Source organism: Lactuca virosa, chromosome 3, assembly GCF_052849685.1.
Source record: "Lactuca virosa cultivar CGN04683 chromosome 3, Lactuca_virosa_CGN04683_v6, whole genome shotgun sequence".
Classification (NCBI taxonomy): domain Eukaryota; kingdom Viridiplantae; phylum Streptophyta; class Magnoliopsida; order Asterales; family Asteraceae; genus Lactuca; species Lactuca virosa.
The window spans coordinates 70,375,632-70,402,037 of NC_136428.1; the positions used below are offsets into that span (position 1 = coordinate 70,375,632).

The window sequence follows — 26,406 nt, forward strand, 5'->3', positions numbered from 1 at the left end:
TTTCTGTTTTCCGTTTTTAGTGTTCATCAGAAAATTTAGAAAATGCGTTTAGTTAAAACTTATTCCTTTTTCTATTTCTATTCTATAAAAATAGTAAGTGTGTTTAGATGTGTATTTTGCTACCGATTTTCATTTTTAGAAAATGGTAGGGGTGGTGATGAATATGGTGGTGACGATGGTGGTGGGGCGGCGACAGTGGCAGTGGTGATTTGGATGATGACAACAATGGTGGTGGTGGCGATAACACGGCGATGGTGGTGACAGTGGTGATTGTGGCGGTGACGGTGGCATTGGTGGTGACGATGATGGTGATGGTTGTCGTGGGGTTGTATGTAACGACTCGATTTTCAAAAGAAAATTTTCATTTTTAATTAACCAAATCATTTCCATACATATTAAATATCAATGACAATTGTTTTCAAAAATCCATAATATCAACATTTTATTTTAAATTTCAGAGTGTCCCATCAACACAAATGCCGAAGAGTGCATGCCGCGCCATCAAGCCTTGCCATTGCCCTTGGGCTCAGATGTACCTGAAACAAATCCACAAACTGTAAGCTAATGCTTAATGAGTTCCCCAGAGCATACCCCACACAATCCACATAATCACATAATCATATTAGCTGTAAAAGCTACATAAATCACATAAGTCATGCATACAATATATAGGGATGCCCTGGAAACCCTCCAAGGTCTTACTCCGAGTGTCGGGGGAACCCCCGAGGTCTTAGCCCAAGGATGCCCTGTAAACCCTCCAGGGTCTTACTCCGGGTGCCTCGGGACCCCCCGAGGTCTTAGCCCAAATGCCTCGGGAACCCCCCGAGGTCTTTCATGCAAGTATCACAAATAACTAGCATATCACATAACAATTAATGGGCCCGCCTTGGTGCCTTTGACCCTTTGGTATGGTGAGGAGACTCAACTCTGTCTGCTGAATCCGAAAGCTGCTCTCCTAACAGTCCGTAACCACCCGTGCTAAACAATAATACCATTACCCAAGATTAGGACTGAACACAATCCAATTGAAGTACCCAAACCCCAAGTCCTTTCACAATGGCCCAAAAATTCTTCCTTTGCTAATGGGTCCAAAATCCATGTCCAAAATCACTAATGGGCCTCATGGCCCAATAAAGCCCAATCATAGTATTTATGGCCCAAAACAGATAAACTGGCCCACTAACTCAAAACGTGACCAGACCCAATGACTAATTAAGGCCCAAAAGCTTACAAGCCCAAAACAAGTCCGAGCCCATCTAAGGTGCGTACGCCTTGCGTACCACCCTGGTACGCGCATCGTACTTAGTCCTTGAGTTGTACGTGCGGCGTACTCTAACTTACGCCCATCGTACAAACAGATTAAGCACTTTCTTCCATTAAGTGCTTAATACTCGATGTTCTTGATGGGATTTGAGCATTCTAACACTCCTATGGTGTACATGCAACCCTAGAAACCTTGGATCTATGTTTTCTCTAATATACATGCAAATATTCATTTTCCAATGTTTACATCCTAACTAGCATGTGATTGGGGTACATGTAATATAAAAACTAGTAGAATGACATACCTTTCTTGTTGTTTGAGTTCCTGAAGACCTTGTGAGCCTAGCACCCCAAATGTGATGCCTCAAATGCTTCACACAACACCACAACTCTTGGAATAACTTGAGAGAAGTACACTTGAGCAAAAAATCAACTAGCCTTCCTTACTTAGTCTTAGTGGCCGCTTTTTGCTAGCCATGGGGCTCTTTATATAGTGTGCCACATATAGGGTTACACCATGTAAACCCTAATGTGCATGGCTTTTCATTTCCTCCATGACCCATGGGTTTTAACCTCCATGGAGCACCCAATGAGACTTAGCCCAATCTTGTGAATCATGGATCATAAGCCCACTATATAAGAATGAATTATTTACATAATCAATCCCCATATATTTAATTAGTCTATATTAATCACAAAATTAATTCTTGATCAATACTAATTAAATAATATGATTTCATATCAATATATTAGAACTTATAATATATTAACAAATCATAAGTGTCATTTTCTCATTTTGTCTATCCAATTGTTGCGATGCCATGCAACCCAAATGGACCATGCCAAACTGGGTCAAGTACATACCAAATATAGTTATGGACTTAGACACCTTATCTAACAGTTCTAACGTCCAATATCATATATGAGCTCATTAAGACATCCTAGGGCATAAAGTTGGCAACTTTATGCCCTTGCATGCTATATGGGACTTAAAAACTTCATTCTTCACATTAGGACTTCATATAAAGATTCAAACTCATGCATGGAGTCTGTATACTCTTCAAGCTAGCACCTTTATGCATCCAACATGCTCACAAAGTTCAGATCTAACCATTTCAGCCTCTGGAGTTGCTCAACTCTCAAGAGAAGGTCCAAAACCAACTAAAGGGACAAAATAGAAAACCCTAGCTAGATCTAATGAATAAGATGGAAAGATCAAAGCTTTATACCTCCAGAAGCTCTTCAAGGTGAACTAGATGCAGATCCTTGAAGCCTAATGCCACTCCAAGCTTACTTAGTAACCTCTTCTTCTTGAATGTACACTAAAATGGCCACAAATACACTCCTTAAGCTCAAAAACACTCTTACAAAGTATCTATGGTGTAGAAGGGTGAAATAAGAATGGGGATGCTGACTAGGGTTTAGTCCAAGAGGCTTAAGAGTGTTTAAATAGGTGTAAAGTCTGAGAATTAGGGTTTTGTTCCTCTGTTGCGTACGCCCCGCGTACCTCCACGTACGCCCTGCGTACGCGACCACCCTCCACGATCATGCATCCTTAGTACGCTAAGCGTACTCCTGGAGTACGCCCCGCGTACTAAGGGTCCTTTTATGCCATCTTTTCCCTTTTCAAGGGTCTAATGAGTAATACCTGATTTGGAGTGTTACATTGTAGTGGTGGTGGTGGCGCTGATGGGGTAGTGGTGGTGGTGATGATGGTAGGTAGGTGATTGCAGTAGTAATGGTGATAGAGGTGTGTGTGTGTTTGTAGGAGCGGCGCTTGGGAGTGGGTGGTAGGGGTATGGTGGGTTGGGGGTGTTAGGGTAAGGGTAGGTAGAGGTGGTGGGGTTGGGTGTGTGTTTATATTTTAGAAAAATTTTGGAATTGGAAAAATGCGGAAAACAATGATTATCGGTTTTCTAATTTTTTTTTTAAGTTTTTTGTAATTTTAGAAAAAAGAAAATTTTCATTTTCCGTGAAAAATGTAGAAAAATTGTTGAACTAAACGTGTTTTCAAAATTCTCATTTTTCTTGGAAATTTTTTCCGGAAAACCTTCCATTTTTCCATAACTAAACGCACCCTTAGAATTTAGGGTTATTGTCAATGTAGCCCAACAAACTTTCGGCTTTTATTGTAAAAGGGCCTTGTTGTTATTTTTTTGGCTTTCTAAGGGTATAAACTATACTTTTATGGTTTTAAAAGGTCCTATTTTTGAAAGCGAAGGGGTCACTGTGACATCCCCATTTTCACGGCCAAAAAGACCGATTTTGTTTATGCTTTATAAAAATCAGAGTACCTATTTTAATAAAAATGTTGCGGAATTTGTTCCCAGAAAAACATGATAAATACATTATCAAAGCATTTCCGAAGAAATGTATTTTTATTCATTTTCAAAACCTTGGGATGTCATCGTCAATACAGAAACATAAGCATAAACAGAACTTACATTCATTTACACTAGTGATCTACATCTTTTTTAAATCTCTCAGTGTAAAGTAGCTTCATATCGACACCTGTGATACAAATAAGCTTGAGTGGGTCAGGTTGGGAAACCTGCTGAGTACATAGGGTTTTCAACCCACAATAATATAATCATTATGTTTAATCATCAAACAATCAATCAACCCAATTACCCATCCCCATTATCTTATTTACTCTTAAGGATCTACCCTAAGAATCAGCTATTCATCGTTCATTCATTCCTAAGGATTATCCTAAGGAATCGGCACGAAGTCCATCGATGCCATGGTTTACTCAATAGGCACTAAGTCTCATAGTCGACATGGTTATTCTCTTTTATCGACAGTATCGATTCCGAGACTCCTCTCACAACACATGTCAAGGGGTTTTTAGAGTACAGCTGGTGAGCACACATTTCAAAACACCTACAGGTTGCGAGCCTGCTAGTGTCCACTGGACTGTCTAGAATAGTCTGTGGTTGTCATCCATACTCTGCTGAATGACGGGGCCAACACATGGGTAAAAGGCTTCCCTCATGGTTTACCTCTCACCCTTATCTCATGGTCTATATCACCTCTCATCATTTTGTTTTTGTCACACATCAACTATTTCATCTACCTATGTTTTACCCAACACATTTTGTAGATATAAAATACATATACAGTTTAAATCATTTAAAACATGTATAAAAATCTTTCACCCAGCACAGACGGCAAGTATACAGACAATATGCACACATAGCACGTAATTTATATTAAATACTTCATATCTATGTGTAAGATGAAAGAGACCATGCACTCACTTGATAAGGTGGTGACTCGGTACTCGGACAACGCTTCGTTTACTTTAAAATAATTTCCTTCGACGAAACCTAGTATTATTACCACTAGATTTTAGTCTAATATTTACCGTGACTAATTATTAGTCTTATTATTATTATTATTATATAAGCGTTTAAACAATATTTTTCAACCACTATGTACAGACAGGGGCCAGACATAAAACATTGGAGGGCAGGATCATTTTGGCATATAACACTTTTGAAATTCAACAACCCAGGCGGCCTTTCAAACCGGATTCCCCGTACCGCGAGTGGTTAAAAAGATATTATAACGACACTTATATAACCCATAATAATAGCTCAAATAATTATTATAAGGTCCTAATAACGTTACTATATTTAAATAAAAGCTATATTAAAAATTAGGTAGGCGTATCTTACCTACGAGGGGGTTTGGCTAGAAGCCGTGCTCTGCAGGGGCAGAACTTCCGAGCCGAAAGCTGTTCTTCTCGGAGCCGTCGAGCGCTCCGGGGCTTTCTTTTAGCGCTAGGGGAGTTTTGGGAGGTTTAGAGAGAGAGTAGAGAGAGAAGGGTGGAGGTGTGAAGAAATGAGGGTGGAAGGGGTTGTATTTATAGGGTGAAATATGGCTGAATTTAGTGCCACATGTCACCATCTAGTGGCAAGCCTTGGGGAGAAAGCAATAGCCAAGATTGTGCCACGTCACCCCTTTTGCAGCAGCACCCTGCCGACTTCTAAACCCCGTAACTTTCGCATACGAGCTCCGTTTTCGACGTTCTTTATATCCACGCGTAGGTAAAAATAAGATCTACAACTTTCATATTGACTCCGTCGGCTAATTCTCGACCAATCTTAAATTTAACAGTACGAGGAGATTATACTGTTAAATGTACGTGTAAAATTCATAACTTCTACATACGGACTTCGTTTTCGTTTGTCTTTTTACTGTTGAGTTCCTATTAATGAGATCTTCAACTCTCATTTAGGTCACGTAGGCTAAAAACCGCTCGATCTAAAATTCGAGTTTCGGGTCGTGCACTGTTATTATGCCAAATCTTAGAAAATTCATAACTTTCTCATACGAAGTCAGATTTGGGTGTTCTTTTTTTGTACGTTCTCGGTTTAACGTATACTATAAATTTTGTTTAGATCACTAAGGCTAAAAAGTCTTCTACCGTAAATTCACTATTTACGTCTCCCGGTGCCGTGCCGGTTTTGCCGTAAAACTTCGACGGACCATAACTTCTTCGTAATAACTCGAACTTCGACGTTCTTTATATGTACGGAACCCTTGTAACATATACTATGACTTGGTTAAGATTATTTATTCTAAATAATCTTCTATTAAAAAGTCATTTTTGACGCTTATCGTCTCTAAATTGACTAGCCTGAATCTACGGGCGTTACAGTCACCCGGTGAACCCCTTCCTTAAACCTCTATGTCACTTAATAAATATGACATGTCATATGCCACGCGTGTTGATGTTGATGAGAAAAGACTGTTAAAAGGCCAAAGGATAGTTCCAGAGAGTTTTCGGGATGAACCATATTCTCCGAAGATCCAGTTGGTGTTGACAATGACAGAATGTGAAGCTTTTTTGATTTTTGATTCATCTTAAGGAAGGTAATTGATACCTTGCAAACTATACCTGAACTATGAAGATCCAACCATTGATGTTCATCGTCCGCATAGTCTTCACCGCCTCTTTTTTTGCTGGTAGTGTTTAGTACCAGTTTGGATCATTCGCCGCCTGAATTTGTAAGAGTAACTCCAGTTTGGGACCCACAAAGTAATCACCTAGGGATATGATTAGATTGTTTTGTGGACCGCGGCTGGAGGAGTCAAATGAATTTCCACCACAACCACCATAAAACTGGAGCCAACGATGACATAACAATGTCAGATTCTGAATCTTTGGCGAGTTGGTGTTAGTGGTTGTGATTATCAACCCTTATGTTATCATGTTCCTCCACGAATCCGTCGTTACATGACAAACACTTGATCGTCTTAGCCTCTGTAAACATTTTGACTACTTTGTTGCATGCATGGCACCAATATCTCGTTGACTCACTTCCTTCTTCCATCTAACTGTGTTTTCTGTATCTCAATTTCTTCAATTTGTATTTTATTCTTTGAGATCTAATGGATACACAACTTATTATGACCAACAAAACAGATCATAAATGCCCTAATCCACCGAACACCATCATCGACCACTGCCCCCTATCAATCTTCCAACTAAAAACCCAAATAAAAAAACAACTTTCAAGAACAAAGGGGAGATCTAAATCCAATAAACTGGAAAAATGCCCCTGTAAATCAAAGTGGAACACCGGGGACACTTCTCGTGATATGAATATTCTTTATCGAAACTCTCACGAGGCTCATCTTATATTTGGAAGAGGTTTTCATGCTGATATGGATCGGGATAAGAGAAAGTTAGCCGCAAAGAACGAGAAAGAGTTGAGAGACGAGATTAGGAAGAAGGATGGGATTGGGGACAGGCCAAAAGAGGCTGTTGCATTCAATGAAACCGGAGGAGATGACAGAGAAAGATTGGAGGATCTTTAGAGAAAATTGAGTAGATGATGGTTGGAGACGAAGATAGTTTAAATGAATTGGATTTTGGAATTAGGTATAACTTATCTCCAGTGGGATCTCAAAATGATTTTTTTTAATACAAAAAAGCCACACCTTTAATTATTTTTTTTTCTTTTTCATAAAAACCACATCCTTAAGGAAACGACTATTATATGTTTTAGTCCTTGTTTAGTAGGCAAATATAAATTTTATGCCTTTAGATTACAAAAACTAACATAAAGGACATTTTAAAATAAAAACGATAAGTTGGTTGGGCTACAGTGACAATAACCCTAGAATTTAATTACTTAAAAATTAGGATAACACCAAAACCTACGTCCGTGCATGAAACCGAAATTAGACATTTATATCCATACTTGCATCTAACTACATTAGAATTTATGCATGTAGAAGGCATCAATTTCATTGAAAAAGATGACATTTTGAAAGCAACATGACCCTGCCACTTGAATTGGCAATAAGAAATTGGCTCGCAGAAAAATATGTGGGAAAGACGGATTTGCCCTCATATGTAGAGCACATGAAGAATTCTAACGGAGTTCATGTGGCTAAAGTAGAAACCAAATATACTTGATTTTGAAACCATAACAATGCTTGACATTGATTTACTAAAACTTAAACACTCTGTTCTCGAGTTTTTTTAAAGAAGGAAAAAGGAGGAAAGATAAAGAAATATGTGTTCTTGGGTTTTTTTTAAGGAGGAGAAATGAAAAAAATAGGTGTGTGTGTATGTTTTTTTTTTGGGGAGAGACAAAGAAGAAAAAGAATGGATGTTCTCGAGTTTCATTTAAAAAGGGAAAATGAAATAAATAAAAGGATTAAGAGGGGGAGAGTATGCTTATTTTATAAAAAAAAATTTCCTCTTACTTTTGGGATGATTGGGAGGGAAATGAATGAGAAAGAAAAACTAACCATTCTTTATCTTCCCCTTCCTCTTATTCCCTTTCCGATACCTTCCTTTCATTCGTAAAAAAAACTCGAGAACAAGGCGAAAGAGTGTAGCTAGCGTAGGGACCAATGGTGGAATTTACTCTAATTAGGGGGTGTTTGAGATTGCTTTTCAAAACAACTTATTGACTTATTGACTCTTTGAAAAACTAATAAGTAAAAAAAAGTGTTTGACAAACTCAAAAACACTTTTCGGAATAACTTTTTCATTAGCTTCAAAAAACACTTTTTAGGCTGGAGGGAGTGGTGCCACCGAAACCGCACTCCCTTCACTGCCACATGTGCGCCACATCACTTTTTACCACACAAGTGTGGTTTTTTGCCACACCCAAGGAGTGGTGCCACATTTTTTTTAATAATTTAATTAAATAAAACTTCATTTTTAATAAAAAAATATAATTTTTCAATACTTCAAAATACAAAAACATTACATTGCATTACTTGGGTTTATTATTTTTTTTAAATATAATATTTTATTAATTAAAAATAAAAATACCATACATTGCTTAACTTGAAAAAAACCTTAAAAATTTAAAAAAGCAAATTAGAAACCGCGGCCACTCCCTACAGACTTAAAAAACATGTAAAACTTGACTTTTTGCAACTGTTTTTAACTTTTTAATCAAAATATCTTAGAAATGAATTTTTAAGTCAAACACTTTTTTTAACTTACTGACTTATTTAAAACTAATCCAATCACCTTAAAACTATAAACCAATGCACTTTTAGAATTAAAAAAACACTCCCAAACACCCCTTAAACTTCAAAAACGAGAATATCTCAGTGCAATCTCGTAATTTAATCATGACCTTTGACCAGGGCCCAAGTTTGAAAGGGCCGTGTAAAGTCGCTCAAATTGAGCTGGTAATGGTATAAACGAAACTAGGGCTGAAGGCCTTTCCCCAAATTGGCTTTCATTGTTCGATTGGTGAATTAGGCTGGCGATCGGCAACGACGAAAACCTTCGCCGTAATCGGTTTTACAGGTACGTCAGATTCCACCATACATCTTTATGATAGCGTAGGCACTTCTTGGGAGCATGGAATTTAGGCTTCATCAGTCGAACTGAGGTCAAACTCTATGCTGATTTTGTTTCAATCCAATTTTAAACGTTTGCCGGACATACCTTTATTTTCCCCTACGAACGATACCGTAGCAATCAAAGTAATCATTTAGCAGTGAATTGAATGTCTGTTGTACAAATTGAATTGGGTTATGTGTTCCTTTTTATTGACATCTTTGAAAGTTTTGTAGGTTGTCTGGATTTCTAGCTCTCGTGAAAAAGAATGTATTCTTCCAGGGGGAATAATTCGTATGGGCAGCAACAGCAACAGCCAAAGCCACAGTCCTACTCTGGTCAATCTGCCTACGGTCAAAATGTAAGCTTGCTGTTTTAACTCCTTTACGTGTGAGTGTAGTTGTTACAATTGAACGATATGCCATATGAATCAAGAAGAAGTAATAGAACATGACTTTCCAATCCGGCTTGATACCTTAAGTGGTCAAGTTGAAAGTAACATTTGAATTAAAATACATGTGATTAGTTTGGATTTGGAAACCTATATAGAGAGAGTGATTGGAGAAAAACTAGGTTTTTTTCTGTTTAGGAAAATGGCTGTCATGGCAAACTTCTTACATTTATATATCTAGTATTTCTGTTATGTGGTTGATTTCATTGCGTATTAGGATACCACATTGTGCTCCTTTTTGCTGAAAATATTCACCTAAAGGCTTATGAGGTAGAATGTGACGGCTTTTAAGTTCAAATTTCATTTCATTTCAGCATACAAAGTTTCTTTAGGAAGTACAAAACTCTAAAAACAATGTCTGCCAGAAAAAAATTGTTTTTTGACAACTAAACTTGTACGGTTTTATAATTAGTCTTTTGTAATGTTTATCTTTTCAGTGGAAGAAGTCATTACTATTGTAGTTGTAACATCTTTAGTGAAACACCTACTACAATTATTTTTCAACCTTTTTGTGCTTTCTGGCTCATTGTTTATCTTATGAAGCTGGGAGCTGATGCTGCCTCTCAAATGCCCATTGCTTCACGTCATTCAACCTTGTTAGGTGGTCATCCATCTGCTGGAACTCATTATGGTGGTCAATATACTTCTGTGTATGGTTCAACTGCACTCAACAGTGCTCTGCAGGTTAGTAAACTGTATAATCTGTTATGAGCATCTTGTGATTAAATATGAAAGTTAAAGAATTTGTTAATTATCATGTCATCTTTCCAGGTTCCACCTACAAGTAGCAAAGGAGCTGGACCTTCTATTTTGGAAGGTCGAAGTGGCTATGGTTCAACCATGCAAGACTCACCAAAATTCACATCTGGGGACTACCCTGCAGCTACCCAAAAGTATGGGCAGAAAGGGGAAAAGATGCTAACTGATTATCCATCAGGGGATAGAGATAGACTCCCATATACTGAAAGAGCAAGTGCATATTCTGGGAGAGATTTGCAAAACGAGTCATCTGTTCGGTTTGCTGATTCCATTGCTTTTGGTCATCAACATCAGGTTTTGGGTGCATGAATTTAATCTTTTTACATCAAATTTCTCCAATCAGTTTTGCTGATGTGTAACATTTGTGTACAGCCGGACATTTATGATCGTTTAGATGCAGCATCAGCACTACGCCAAGAACTGCTCCATGCTCAGTCACTCCAGTCAGCTTCTGTAGATGGGAGTTCTAGGTATACTACTTTACATGTCTTTGACTTTGACTTTTTATTCCATTCCTTATGTTATCCTTCAATATGTTTTGACCATTCTTTACATCTTCCCATCCACAAGGATACAAATACAATAGATAATCTACATATATATTAATTAACTATCCATAATCTTCATAAGTAGCAAAACATTTATGGCAGACAAGCTGATTATCTAGCAAGAGCAGCTACTGTTCGTCATGGAGGCCAAGAACTTCTGCCATATGGAGGAAGAATGGATGCTGATCTTCATGCCATGTCAATGATCAGTGGCACACCCTCGATTCTAGGAGCTGCCCCACGGAGAGATGTGGAAGATCTCGTCTATGCAAATCCTGGATATGGTGTTAGCCTGCCACCTGGCAGGGCGTACGCTTCTGGAAAGTCACTTCATGACTCAGACTATCCAAGTGACATGCTGGCACGCGATGGTTATGCCAGGCTGGACCGGGAAATCGAACGACGAGAGGAAGACCGCCGCAGGGAGATTTTACGCGAACGGGAGCGGGAACGGGAACGCCAACGGGAACGGGAACGGGAAAGGGAAAGAGAGCGGGAAAGAGAACGGGAACGGGAAAGGGAAAGGGAAAGGGAAAGAGAGAGAAGGAGGGAAAGGGAAATAATGTTGGAAAGACGGGAGAAGGAAAGGAAACGTGGTCTTGAAGTAAGAAGGGAGCGGACCCCACCAAGAATCTCTAGGGACCGAGGTGGGTCAACATCGGTCAAGGCTGGGAGGACTTTAAGGCGGGAATCACCAGCTTCTTCGCATAGGTGGAATTTGTTGCTTACTTTTGTGTATAGCTCTGTGTTAGTGTATGTGTGTATCTTGGAGCCTTCATAACTAACTTGATGTTCTGTCATATGTCATGCTGAACTGAAGGCGTCATTCACCTGTCAAAGAAAAACGAAGAGAATATGTCTGCAAGGTAAAAAGACACATATGACCTTTGTCGTTCAATATACACCTCTTCATTTCTCCTTTCAGAGGACCTGCCTTCTGAAAGCTTCTATATATTGAGTATCCTCATCCTGACCTCCAATTCTCTCTGTTGACTTTCCCTTCATTGTCATCCCTCTGTTTGTTTGCTATTTGTCCTTGCTTCCATTGTCTTTTTGCTCTAAGCTATGGTGTAAATTCTGGGATTATCTGATTGGCCCTTCATTTACCCTTTCTGTGCAACATCTATTGATTTCCATTGATGGTGTTTTTGGGCGATATAAGGTGGTTGTTGTTCCAGTTGATGAAGATGGCTGTAGAATTATTTTGTATTTCATCTTTGAGTTCATTCTCTTCGTACAATAAAGACTTAAGCTTTAAAGATTCCAAGACATTTTGTTCGTGGCTAGTTTCTCGATGCTTCTAATTGCTCATTACACTTGAATGCTTGTTTCTTGTCAGTCATTTTCAATGATTTGAATTGGTATATTTGCAGGTTTATTCATCCAATTTGGTAGACACTGAGAGGGATTATTTGTCTATGGATAAACGGTATCCTAGGCTTTTTATTTCCCCAGAATGTACCAAGGTACATTGTCTTTATACAAATCAATATCTCCTTCATTCTTCATTATTGTCATCATTCATTTGAGTGAAAACTGTTTCAGGTGGTTGTTAATTGGTCAAGGGAGGAGCTTCGTATTCCTTTCAATACCCCTATCAGGTATGTTTCCTCTTATTTTGTTTTGTTTCTATTTTTTTTGTTTGTCACCTCAATAATATCAACAACTTTGGTGCTGTTGAACAGTTTTGAGCATGATATTGTTCAAGAGGACACGACAACTGAGAATCAAACAGCCACCAAAACAGTGGCTGATGGTATTGGAAAATTGGAAAGTGGAACTACTCGGTGGAATGCCAAGGTAAAGATATTAACTAACTTTCCAACCACTTAACTAACTCACCAACAACAGTCTAACTAACAAGTGTATAACTGATTATTTACATACTTGTCCTTTGTATATCCTAATATCAGATGATATTAATGAGTGGGCTTAGCAATAATGCTTTGGAGGAGCTATCATCCGAAAGAAACTATGAGGATCGCGTTCCCCATCTCTGCAATATGCTGAGGTTTGCTTTTCTCAAAGATGGGAGTTCATTCATGGCAATTGGAGGTTCATGGGACACTATTGATGGCAACGATCCTTCTGTAGACAAATCTACCCTAGTTCAAACTGTTTCAAGGTTCATTTTTTGTATGATTAATTTTATCCTTATAAATATCTTCTCTTTCTTATATTATTTAAATTACAATTTCTAGGTATGCCAAGGAGCTCACAGGACTTGACTTGAAGAAGTGCCAAAATTGGAACCCATTTCTTGAGGTAATTCTTTTGCTTATTAGTTGTGTGTATAAACTTACTTTTATAATGAATTTTTTTAAAAGTAATTCATTGCCATTTGCAGATTCACTATGACAGAATTGGAAGTGATGGACTTTTTAGCCATAAGGAAGTCACTGTACTCTATGTTCCAGATTTATCAAATTGCTTACCTTCAATAGATGCATGGAAAGATCAGTGGCTTGCCCACAAAAAGGCAGTTGCTGAGAGAGAGCGCCTTCATGCTCTTAAAAGAGAGGTATATTGTTTCCTACTTTACCCCTACTACAAGCATAAGATTAAAATCATCTTCTGTTTATTTTTGTAGAAATCACGTGAAAAGAAGGAAGGCCAGAAAGATAAGGATTCTGGGACATCAAAAGATTTGAAAAAAGATGAAAAGGTTGGAAAAAAGAAAGAGGCTGGAACATCTGGATCAGCTTCAAAAACTAATGGAACAGGAAAAACTGTCACAAAAGTTAAAGCAAAAGAAGTCGAAAAAGAAGGGGAGAAAACAGATGCAGTAACAGAAAAGACAGAAAAAACAGAAAAGAAAGATGTTGTTGAGACAGTTGATGAAGACAATACTTCTGCAACAAAGATTCAGACAGAAAAGGCTACTGGTGTTCAGACACCTGGTAGTGGGAAGAAGAAGATAAGAAAAGTAATTAAAAAGAAGGTTGTAGCTGAAAAGGACGGAAACGCCCTCAAACAAACTGATACAATGGATACAAAGAATAGTGAAGAAACTACTACCACAAACACAGATGTTATTGTTGAAGAGGCTGAGCCATCTGTTACTCCTAATCCTTCTACTGTTAAGACTAAAAAGAAAATTACCAAAAAGACCCCAGTGGTGAAATCCGTTAAAAAAGAAGATGAAAGTACACAATCTGAGGTGACCCCAGTTAGGGAACCAGAAGGTTTTGAGGAAAAGCCAAAAACTGCTGACGTGGCTGGTGCAAGTGTTAAAACTATTGTTAAAAAGAAGATTATTAAAAGGGTTACTAAGAGAAAGATAGCTGTTAAGGATAAAGTAGTTAAAGAAAACGAAGCAGGGGCAATTATTGCTGAGGGCAATCAGGGAAATGAAATAAAGTCAGAGAACAGTGAACCGGTTGCTGAGGTGGTGCCACCTGTCACTGAGCAGCAAAAGGATTCAGGTGTTTCAAATGAAACTGGAAACAAACAAGTAAAGGAAGAGAAGAAAGGTAAAACGGAGGGCAGTTCTGTAATTAAAGTGAAGACTGAAAATGATGATAAGTCTGACAAGAAGGAGGTGAAAGATAAGAAAAAAGATAAAGATGGTAAAACTGAATCAAAGAGTAAAGAGGTAAAAGATAAGAAAAAAACTGAAGAGCCTCCACGTCATCCAGGGTTCATTCTTCAAACAAAAGGGAACAAGAATTCAAAAGTATGTGTTTTTAATTCCTACTCATATTAATTCTTATATAAATTATCTTTCATATCACAAACTGTTTATTTAATTGTTAAATTCTTTTCAACAGTTGCGTTCAATGTCACTTTCACTGGATTCACTCTTGGATTACACTGATAAAGATATTGAAGAATCTACAGTCGAGGTATGTAACATGTTAATGTTATATTGTTATTTCTTAATTACTCTGTTATTATTATTATTATTATTATCATATTATGTGTAATTTGTTATATTCCTGACCTTGATTCATGTTGTCAGCTATCTTTATTTGCTGAAACATTTTATGAAATGCTTCAATATCAAATGGGTACTCGGATATTAACATTTCTCCAGGTTAGTATTTGTTCATAAGATTTCATTTTAATTACACTTAGTTTATTCTTTTACTGTTTCTCTAATCCTTTTTTTTTTTTTAATCTTAGAAATTGCGAATCAAGTTTGTGGCTAAAAGGAACCAAAAGAAGAGACAGAGGGAAGAAGCTTCAGACAAAAAGGAAAAAGATAAAACTAAGAAATCATCTCCTAAGCGCTTGAAAACCGAAGATGTTAAGGCTGAAAGCAAATCAGATAAAACTGAAACATTGCAAGAAGTAGGTGATGAAAAAACTGTGGTTAAAGATGAAAAAATGGTGGTTGATGATGTGGAGAACACAAAACCAGAAGATGAATCAGAAAAAGAAGAAGATCCAGAAGATGATCCAGAAGAAGACCCTGAAGAAGATCCTGAAGAAGATGATGAAGAAATGGCAGATGCAAGTCCCAAAAATGAGGCAAGTGAATTTTATTTTCTGAATTTGATGTGTTTTATTTAATTGGTGAAGTCTCATATTTTATGGTACTTTTTATAGGAGAAAGGAGAGGATGAAAAAAAAGTTGACATGGATGTGAAGTCTGAAAATGGAGAAGAAAAAGTGAAAGTTGAAGAAGAGAATTCTGCTGCTGCTGCTGTTAAAGTAACTGTGAATCCAGACACAAAGTTGCAGGCTGAGGAGAAAAAGGTGGACACAAAGAAGAAGAAAGAAGCTCCAGTTACCATTAACAAGGAACTTTTGCAGGTATTTCATCTTTAAAATGTGTTATTCCTGTGAATTTTTATAAAGTCTTTTGTTAAATTTTTTAAAATATCTCCTGTTCATGTCAGGCTTTCAGGTTTTTTGACCGCAATCGTGTGGGCTACATTAGGGTAAAATCATGCTTATTTTTTTTTAACCCATTGTCTTATTTCTGTCCAGATTAAGTAAAAAAAGAAACAGCATTATTAAAGTTGAGTTATTAATAATGGTCACATTCTGCAGGTTGAAGATTTAAGGTTGATGCTACATGCAATGGGAAAATTCATGTCTCACAGGGACATCAAGGTAGTAAATAATAATCCATGATTTAATAGTAGTTGTGAAAAATAAATATCTGATAATATTATTATGTTTCCAAAATTCAGGAACTCGTACAAAGTGCACTGCTGGAGAGCAACACTGGGAGGGATGACCGTATTCTTTACAATAAGCTGGTGAAAATGACTGATCTCTGAAATTGAAGTGCAAGAAGCTGCTGGGATTTTAGTAAAATACTGCACTCCTTAAATGATATTTTTTTAATTAGAGTTTGTATTTGTGGATCTTTTGAGCTCTAAGTATTTTCATTTTCATTCCCCGAAGTCGCTGCCTGTAATCATTTATGGTTGCTGTTTATGTTATTTGTGAAAGGAAAACTATAGTTTTATTGACAATTCAGTGTTTCCCCTATGTAATTAGTAATAAAAGTAATCCAGAGGTGCCCTTATTTAATGGTGAATAGTAGCAAAACACATTCTTCTTTTATACGTAACCTCCATGGTAATTCTTTAGTGTTACCTCAATGATATTTTAGTAGAATTGTCTGTGAGGTGTTTTGTTTCACGTGGTAGTTGAAAAATCAGTTTTTTAGTTTATAAAGCCAACTCATCATATATGTAAAAATTTGTACAAGTATGGAATTTTGTAAAATGACAAACAGGTATCCATATTTAGGGCTGTGTGATTTAATTATTACGGTATGTGGTTAGGATACTAAAGAATACAATGCAAAAAGAATCAGGTCTATCAGGAGAGCAAAAAAGTTACTATTTCAAAGCTGATAAGGTGTAGAAAAATGAATTAGAATCTTATCGGAGTATGTCTTCAGTAAAGGGTATGTTTGCAATGGGGGTGAAAGTATACCTGCAATAAGGTGTATATCTGCAATGAGAGCAGTGGCGGACCTGTTAGGTGTCCCAGGCCATTTCGCCTCTGAAACGTTATTATTATTATTATTATTATTATTATTATTATTATTATTATTATTATTATTATCATTATTGTGCAACTTATTGGACATAAATATTATGTATTTCGGCTGGATAACCATGTTCGAATCCCTTTGTCAACTTTTTTTCCAAGATACGAATGTGTAAACTATTTTTAAAATGATTGATTTTAAAAAGAAATCGATACTATAATCACTATAACAAACATGAATATCAGACATAGTACAATAAACTTTTCATTATAAAATAAAATTCCACAACAATGCAACAATTGTGAAACTTGGTTATTGGTTACAGATTAGTACATTGTCATTTTTATGTTATTATATTTGGTCGGAAAAAAATTGTGCAACTACTACGGTAAGTTTTTGTGTCCGCCACCAAATGAGAATATGCATATGTTTGCAATAAGAAGTATGTATGCATTGAGGGTAGGCATATGTATACGATAAGGGGTATGTTTGCATAGATGGTAGGCATATGTCTGCATTAATGGGTGTCTGTAATTTGGGTAGACATGTGTTTCCAATAACGGGTATGTTTGCAAAAAGGGTAGGCATATGCCTGCAATATGGGATGTCTACAATGAAGGTAGACATAGTATGTAAAAAGGCGTAGGTATGTAATGAGGGTAGGCATATGTATGCAATGAAGGTTTCATATGTCTACAATGAGCCCAACAAGTGAAGGAAATGAGTAACGACCCTTGGAAATGACTTTAAAAATCAAATTTCACTATATGAAATTGATGGTATCTTGATTCTATGTTGTAGCCAAGACAACAAGGAACTTATAGGAAAAAGAATAAGCTCAAACAGAGCTCGTATAAAAGAGTTATGTTTGTCCAAAATTGAAATAAATTCATACACGGAATACATGAAAAAAGAAGTTAACTATATGAAGCACATGGAGGCACATTAAGGCAGGCGGAGCCCACTCTCGTTGTTAGGGATGAGCTTTTTACTTGAAAAACCAAACCAGAACCATACAGTTCGGGCAGGTTCCGTACCGGACACCTTCTTAGATAACACACTTTCTAGTAGAACCAAATCAGAACTAGTTAGTGGTATTCGGTGCGGTTCTCGGTTTTCCGTTCACTATTTAATCGGTCTTCGATTATTCTAGTTCCAGTCCGGTTCGGTATGGAACCGGTTACATCCCTACTCAATGTGTAACTAGCACCTGAGTTGGCTTTTAGGTGAGTTTTTGGGTTTAGGAGGGTGCACATGTGAATCTAAGCGTTGACCATCACGTTTTAACCATTTTAAGCCTTTTTTTTTTGTCATTTCTAACACCATAACCTTGGAAAATCTTGCGAGTCAGTTCTTGACGTAAAAAGAGTGTGAATGAAAATCAAGGAGGGTTCAGTGGCAAATTAAAGGGGTTTTCTGATTCAGGTCAAGAATTACAGGTAACAACTAATTACCTTCATTTTAATAACTTAATTTGCAAATTATTGGATATGTTTATAAACCCTACTTTGGAGAACTATTTGCATGTATAACTTAAGGTTGGATAATAATGAAATATATTATGGAAACATGTATCGATGCCAATTGCTTGTTCTTTTGATGAGTATCTAAGTACACCAATTTATTAAAGAAAGAATCATATATCTAGCAAAAAAACATTGTTAGTTATTATTTAATGAATGGGTGGGTTGTAATGCTATAGAAGCTTATTAGACAACATAGAACATGTTGTGGAATGCAATTTAGAGAATTGAATTGGTTGTGTGAACCAATGGAAACTAATTATATGTGTGGAACATATATTGATGATTAGTTAACCATTCCAATTGGAAAATTCTATAGGAACCGAAGAAAGAATAAAGGAGGTTGAAGACAAAGAGCAAAGGGAACATTTTAGTTAGTTGACCTGACTACTAAGGTGATTACTTGGTGATATATATATTTTTTCCAATATAGGACACATGTCAAAAATATTTTTAAAATTATTCATGCTACTAAATGTGGTAAAAGTTTTTGCTCTTACTATAAATGTTTATGTAAGTTGCATATGGCATTTGTGTGTGCGAATGAATGTTGTTGGAAATAATCTTCTTGGGGTTGTGCATCACTATGTGTGAATTACATGACCATACAATATTATTATCTAGATATGTAACGTCTAAAAATTAAGACCAAAAAAATTTGTTTTTAAATTAATAAAACTATTATCCCAAAACATCATCATAAAATCATGGTGGAGCATAGTATATCATAAAACATCAAAGTAATAATAAAATGCAGAACGATGTGGTGTGTGCACTGCAATCATCTCGGGATCTTCCCCTTTGAACCAGAAGTACATGAAACATAAACTGAAAACCGTAAGCACAAAACTTAATGAGTTCCTAAAAATACCACATACCATACATAATAAACACATAATGGGCCTCGCCCGTCATCTAGCCCCGCTCGATATACAGATCTGTCAGTCATCGGGCCCCGCCTGGTATACATATAATCATATAATAGATAAACACATACACATGCAATAATCACAAAGATAAATAGCATACATAACAGTCATCGGGTCCCGCCCAACAAGCATACAAGCGCATAACACATGCAAGAGTCACACAGACATCTAGCATCCTAGCATAAAAAATCATGGGTCGGAATTGGTGCATTCGACCCGCTAAACACAGTGAGGAAACTCACCTCTAGCTGCTGAATCACTCGAATGAACCTCTGACTGTTGGTCCGAAAAATCCCCGTGCTATCAATAACAATAACATCCAAGTAACAATTGGATTCCGACCCATAACTAAGAGTCTAAGCTACTTGGCCCATAACCAGGGTAAAAGACAATTTTACCCCGTTATCTAACTTGGCCCAAAGCCACGACCCAACTCAACTACTCAAAAGGCCCAAATCCTAAATGGCAACCCAAAGCCCAATTTATGGACCAATCTTCTAAATTGGGCCCAAAACCTATCATGGGACTAAATCCACGGAAGCCCAACATGCTAGCCCCAAGTCCAAAACAGAAGTCCACTAGCCCAACCAGGCCCAAACTTACAAACCCCAACTATGGCTCAATATCGAGGACGCCAAGCCCAAAAGCCCATCTGCTGAGTATGCGGGGCGTACTCAGCTCGTACGCTTAGTGTACTCCATCCGGGGCTAGTACGCGTAGTGTACCATCTAGGTACGCCCAACGTACTCCCCAGTTTGCCAACCTACTCCATTAAGCACTTAATCGGTTAAGACCTCAAGCCAAACTCTCAGATCTGATCCTAAAGGGGGACTTATCACATAAAGTTTTCAACTTTACACTCATGCATGGTTTAATGGGATTTAAAAGTTCAAAAAGAGCTTAATAAAGGTCTTAATACTTGCAAGGACCAAAAAAATCCATAAAGTTTGCATTTTTATGAATATAGGGCCTAAATGGAGCTTAGATCTAGCATCAGTTACTTATGGAGTAGATCAAAAGCTCATCTTACTTTCTCAATTTACTTTTGATCTACTTTGCCCCGCGTACTAACCAAGGGACCAAATTGAAAAGAATTTGCATCAAAGGGTTAAAAAGGAAACTTACCAAAAACTTGAGTGTTACAAATCTCCTCCACTTGAATCAGACTTCGTCCTCGAAGTCCGTCGCCTCAAATAATTGTGGGTAGTGATCCCTCATATCGTCCTACGGCTCCCACGTCCATTCTGAACCCTTGTGATGCTACCAATGGACTTTCACCAACTCAACAACCTTGTTCCTCAAGGTTTTTGTCTTCCGGTCAAGAATCACTACCGGTCTCTCGATGTAATTCAGGCGATTGTCCACCTGAATATCCTCTAATGGAACCACCGTAGAATCATCCACTAAACATTTCTGCAACTGAGAGAAGTGGAAAGTGTTATGGATCTGACTGAGCTCCTCGGGAAGATCCAAGCGATAGGCAACCTGGCCAACCCGGGCTAGAACCCTGAAAGGATCGATATACTTGGGGCCCAATTTCCCCCTCTTCCTGAATTGGATGACATCTTTCCAAGGTGACACCTTCAGGAGAACCATGTCCCCAACCTGAAACTTTAGAGCTGATCAGCGCTTGTCGACATAACTCTTTTGCCGAATCTGAGCTGTCTGAAGCCTACTCCGAACCTGCTATATCAACTCAATAGTCTTAAGTACCACCTCGGTACTCCCCATGACTCGCTGAATGACCTCGCCCCAACAAATTGGGGTCCTGTATTTCCTCCCATACAACATCTCAAAAGGAGGTCAATCGATGTTGGCATGATAGTTGTTGTTATACGAAAATTTCGCTAACGGAAGGTACGTATCCCAACTCCCACCAAAATCCAAAACACCCGCCCAAAGCATATCCTCCAAGGTCCGAATAGTCCACTCACTCTGACTGTTAGTCTGCGGATGGAATGTCGTGCTGAAATGGAGACGAGTACCCAACTCGTCGTAGAACCTCTTCCAAAATCTGGAAGTGAATCGGACGTCCATGTCTGAAACCACCAAAACCGGCACCCCATGTCGTGCTACAACCTCCATGATGTATACCTCACTGAAATTTGAATTCGTGTTCGTGTCGTGTTCCAGTTAACAGTAAAAAACACGATGTCGTGTCGTGTCCGTGTTCAAAATTCGACACGAAATTGACACGATTTAGTAGTTCTTTATCGTGTTTTTCGTGTTATATTTGAAAAATTATTCATTGAATAAACTAGTTTTTAGTAAATGTTATATTTGTCGTGTCGTGTCGTGTTTGTCGTTTTTTAATTCATTCATTTTCGTGTTAGTTAGAAAAAACACGACATCGTGTCGTGTCATGTTTGTCGTTTCTTAATTCGTTCGTTTTCATGTTAGTTAGAAAAAACACGACATCGTGTCGTGTCATGTTCGTGTTACATAAAACCTTGTCGTGTCATGTCGTGTCAGACAGAAACACGAACCGATAGCACGATTTGTCACCCTTATACCTCAGCCAACTTCTCCACAGAGATACTCTCCTGAATCGGGATAAAATGCGCGCTCTTGGTCAATCGATCGACGATGACCCAAATCGAATCCACTCCGCGCGCAGTCCGAGACAACTTCGTTATAAAATCCATGGTAATCTCCTCCCATTTACAAATGGGAATATCCAATGGTTACATCTTGTCATGAGGTCGCTGATGCTCGACCTTGACTTTACTGCAAGTCAAGCACCTCTCCACATACCAAGCTACATCCCGCTTCATGTAGGGCCACCAATAATCAGGACGAAGATCTCTATACATCTTCGTCGCCCCGGGATGAATGGAGAACCTCGATTTGTGCGCACCCTCCATCAGAACCTGACGCACACTGCCCCAATACGGAACCCATACTCTCTGATGAAGAGTCAATAACCCACGTATATCATAATCAAAGGAAGCCACCCGAGCCACTATGCGCTCACTCTTCCGATACTCTTCCTTCATAGCCTCGATCTGAGCCTCACGAATCCACTCTAAAAGCGGAGTAATCATGGTCATCCTCATACAAATATCCCCGATCGGATTCGCGAACGCCTTGCGGCTAAGAGCATCGGCCACCACATTGGCCTTCCCCGGATGGTTAATGACCTCACAATCATAATCCTTCACCACATCCAACCACTGGCGCTGCCTCATATTCAGATTCGGCTGATCCATCAGATTCCTCAGGCTCTTGTGATTTGTGTAAATAGTACAGTGGAACCCATAGAGGTAATGTCGCCAAATCTTGAGGGTGAAAACCACAACCCCCAGCTCTAAATCATGCGTCAGATAATTTGCTTCATGAAGCTTCAGCTACCTCGAAGCATATGCGATCACGCGATCCCTCTGCATCAGAACTTCCCCCAAACCCGTGATCGAAGCATCAAAATAAACCACAAAGTCCTCAACACCCTCCGACAGGGTCAAAATCGGCGCCTCACACAATCTCAGCCTTAGGGTCTCAAAAGTTGCCTGCTACTCAGGCCCCCAGCGAAAAGTGACGATCTTCTTTATCAACCGAGTTAAAGGAAACGCTATCTTGGAGAAATCCTGTATGAATCTCCGATAGTAACCGGCTAGCCCAAGGAAAATCCGAATCTCGGATGGAGACCTCGGAACCTCCCATCTCATTACAGCCTCGAGCTTGACTGAATCGACCAGAATACTGTTCTGGTTGACAAGGTGCCCAAGAAACTTCACCTCGCGCAACCAGAACTCACACTTGGAGAACTTTGCAAAAAGTATCTCCCTGCTCAAAGTCTCCAAAACCTCTCTCAAGTGCTCTTCATGCAGCTCCTGAGTCTTGGAGTAGACCAGGATATCATCAATGAATACAATCACAGACCGATCCAAAATCGGCCTGCATACGCGGTTCATGAGGTCCATGAACGCGACCAGAGCATTGGTGAGCCCGAAGGGCATCACCAGGAACTCGTAATGACCATAACGAGTCCAGAAGGTTGTATTCTGCACACACTCCTCTCTGAACCCCATCTGATGGTAAGCCGAACGCAGATCAATCTTGGAAAACCAAGATGCACCCTGAAGCTGATCAAACAGATCATCAATCCTACAAAATGGATAACAGTTCTTCAGTGTTAGCTTATTCAACTCCCGGTAATCAATACACATCCGGTGAGACCCATCCTTCTGCTTCACAAACAAGATCGGTGCTCCCCATGGTGAATTTCTTGGTCGAATGAACCCCTTGTCTAACAGCTCCTTCAACTGTGTAGACAACTCCTGCATCTCGGGAGGAGCCAACTGATATGGTGCTTTGGCTATCGGAGCCGCACCCGGAAGAAGGTAAATCCTAAACTCTACATGCCTCTCTGGAGGCACCCCAGACAAATCCTCCGTGAACACATCTGGGTATTCCCAAACAGTTGGCACATCATCCACGGTCACCTTACCCTTATCCCATGTATCCATAACATAGGCGACTAATCTGGAACAACCCTGATGAAGATAACGTCTGACCCTAGCCACTGAACATAGAATCGGCCCACGCTGAGCTCTCTCCCCCTAAACCACCAAATCTCCCCCACTTAGGGTCTGGATATGCGCCAACTATTGCTCAAAATCGATCACCGCCCATTGGGACTCAACCAGTCCATCCCTACAATAACCTTGTTCCCGCGCAAAGGAATGGGAACCAAATCAATCGGATACTGCTCGTTGAACACCTGAAGAACACAACCCTGATGAACCCTCGATGCCCGGACAGATCGATCATCTGCAATATAGACGTCTAAAGGAAAATCCAGCTCCCCCGGAGCTCCAGCAAACCTCTTGCTAAGTGTAAACAATACAAGAGATCGGGTAGCCCCCGAATCAAATAATACGAAGGCAGAAATACCGTTAACCAGGAACGATCCTAAAATAAAACACATAAATATAAGCAAACAATTCAATATAAATAAAGAGATAAGGAGAAGATACATACCCGTCATGACATCAAGTGTTGCGTGAGCCTCCTCGGCCATCAGATGAAAAGCCCTGCTCTTCACCAAAGGCGCATTCGCCTTGACCGCGTCGCTAGAGCGGGTGATACCACTGGTCCCGCTGCTGCCAAACTCGGATAATGGGCCTTCTTGTGGCCTCTCTGATTGCAATGAAAGCAAATTAGATCAGATATTGGGGTGGTGTTGGTGGTAGAAGTGCAATCCCTACTAAAGTAACCCGTCCGTCCGCACTTGAAGCAACCATAACCACCCACCATGCACGCTCCCACATGCGTCTTGCCGCACTTGCCACAGCGGCTCCGACCTTGCTGGTCTCTCGACCTGGAATCAAATACCTTGGGCCTCTTGCCCGAACCCCCTGAAACCTGAGCCTGATATGGATTTCTCTTCCTCTCCATCTCAAGATCAAGCTCCCTCTATCTGGCTCTCGCAATCATATCCTCCAGTGTCCTGCAACTGGATCGACTCACAAACTGCCGAATATCACTCCTCAGCATCTCGTGGTATCTCGCCTTCTTCATCTCCTCATCCGCCACATACTGTGAAACCAACAACGCCCTCTCACGAAATATCGCAGTGATCTCAGCCACCATATCAGAACGGAAGGAGCCCAAGCGCTCCTCCAACACCTCCATGATACCCTCCTTGATCGTACCAAAGATCACAAGAGTCTGTTCAAGTATGTTGCGGGTAATCTCAGACGAAATGAGCTCCTACATCTGATCATCCAACTGCCCGGCTCCAGAACCCGAGCTTGAACCCTCACCAGCACTAGAACCACCAACCGGTCTGCCTTGAAGAGTCACCATACTGAAAATAGACCATATAAACCATCAGGATACGCATCAATACAAATATCGAGGAGTCTCATACTCTACAAGCTTCATGGTTTCATCGTAGTTCTCCTTGACTCGAGTACGGATCCTCTGCTTCCAGTAGTACGGGTCAATACTAACTTCCACATCTATCCGTACTTTCCTCAAGGGTCTCTTTGAATCCTCCAAGTCACTCCTTATCCATACAAATAATTCTCCACAAGACAAGGCTCCCATCACTAAATATCTTCCTAGGTTTTCCTAGGGTAATCACCACACCACTCTCCGTCATCATCTGCAGAAGGAACTCCTACCAGCACCCTCTAACTAGCTCACGAATATAGTTACATATCACTGACACCAGATAATTCTTCGAATGAAAGGTCTCACACTACAACGGTTGGAATCAAACAAGAGTTGCGCAATAGAGTTAAAACCTAACCTTCTAAAATTATTTAGTTTCCGTAATATGTAACTTAGCATATTCGCTTACTAGTTAGCTGAAGTTAGTGAGAACTCCTAAAAAGAACAAAGAAAGCAGCATTCGAGCATTGAGTAATCGGAATCAAGCATAACCTAATCAAACCATCCTATCACTGACTGACCAGTACTAGCATATATTCTAGCATTCTCTCATGCAAATCCTGAGCAGATCCTTAGCACTAACTAGCATGCGATTCACAGATTCATAAATCAAAGCATATCATTAATCATGTATGGGTATTTTGGGAAAACTTACTTGAGATCGGTCGATTGCATGCACCACACCCTTTTCTTTTATTAGAAATCCTTTTTATAAAACATTTCTTTTTGATAAAAATTCTACCAAACCCTCAGTTTGAGTCCAAACACACCCTTAGAGTGTGCCTAAATCCCTCAAACCAACGTTCTGATACCAACTTGTAACGTCCAAAAATTAAGACCAAAAAGTTTCGTTTTTAAATTAATAAAACTATTATCCCAAAAACATCATCATAAAAGCATGGTGAAGCATAGTATATCAAAAGCATCAGAGTAATAATAAAATCCGGAACGAGGTGGTGTGTGCACTACAATCATCCCGAGCTCTTCCCTTTCAAACCAGAAGTACTTGAAACATAAACTGAAAACCTTAAGCACAAAGCTTAATGAGTTCCCTAAAATACCACATACCATACATAATAAACACATAATAGGCCCCACCCGTCATTGGGCCCTGCTCGGTATACAGATCTGTCAGCCATCGGGCCCCATCCGGTATACATATAATCATATAACAGATAAACACATACACATGCAATAGTCACAAAGATAAATAGCATACAAAACAATCATCGGGTCCCGCCCGACAAGCATACA

The 26,406-nt window shown here is 39.1% G+C and overlaps 1 protein-coding gene across 2 annotated transcripts; it reads left to right on the plus strand.

Annotated features, from left to right (window-relative positions):
* The first annotated feature begins 8,902 nt into the window (after positions 1-8,902).
* LOC145165926 (protein SHORT ROOT IN SALT MEDIUM 1-like) lies at positions 8,903-16,333 on the plus strand. Of its 2 annotated transcripts, none has more exons than XM_079084850.1 (21): positions 8,903-9,055; positions 9,325-9,449; positions 10,083-10,223; positions 10,311-10,592; positions 10,671-10,768; positions 10,949-11,557; positions 11,667-11,712; positions 12,220-12,312; positions 12,392-12,447; positions 12,532-12,646; positions 12,760-12,971; positions 13,048-13,111; positions 13,194-13,367; positions 13,437-14,522; positions 14,617-14,691; positions 14,808-14,882; positions 14,972-15,319; positions 15,398-15,604; positions 15,691-15,732; positions 15,845-15,907; positions 15,988-16,333. In XM_079084850.1, the coding sequence occupies exons 2-21, from the start codon at positions 9,357-9,359 to the stop codon at positions 16,075-16,077; spliced, it is 3,969 nt and encodes a 1,322-aa protein (XP_078940976.1). In that variant the 5' UTR covers positions 8,903-9,055; positions 9,325-9,356; the 3' UTR covers positions 16,078-16,333. The 2 variants fall into 2 exon arrangements, with proteins under 2 accessions (XP_078940976.1, XP_078940978.1); XM_079084852.1 differs by having other exon boundaries at positions 8,937-9,055; positions 9,317-9,449.
* The last annotated feature ends 10,073 nt before the right edge of the window (positions 16,334-26,406 follow it).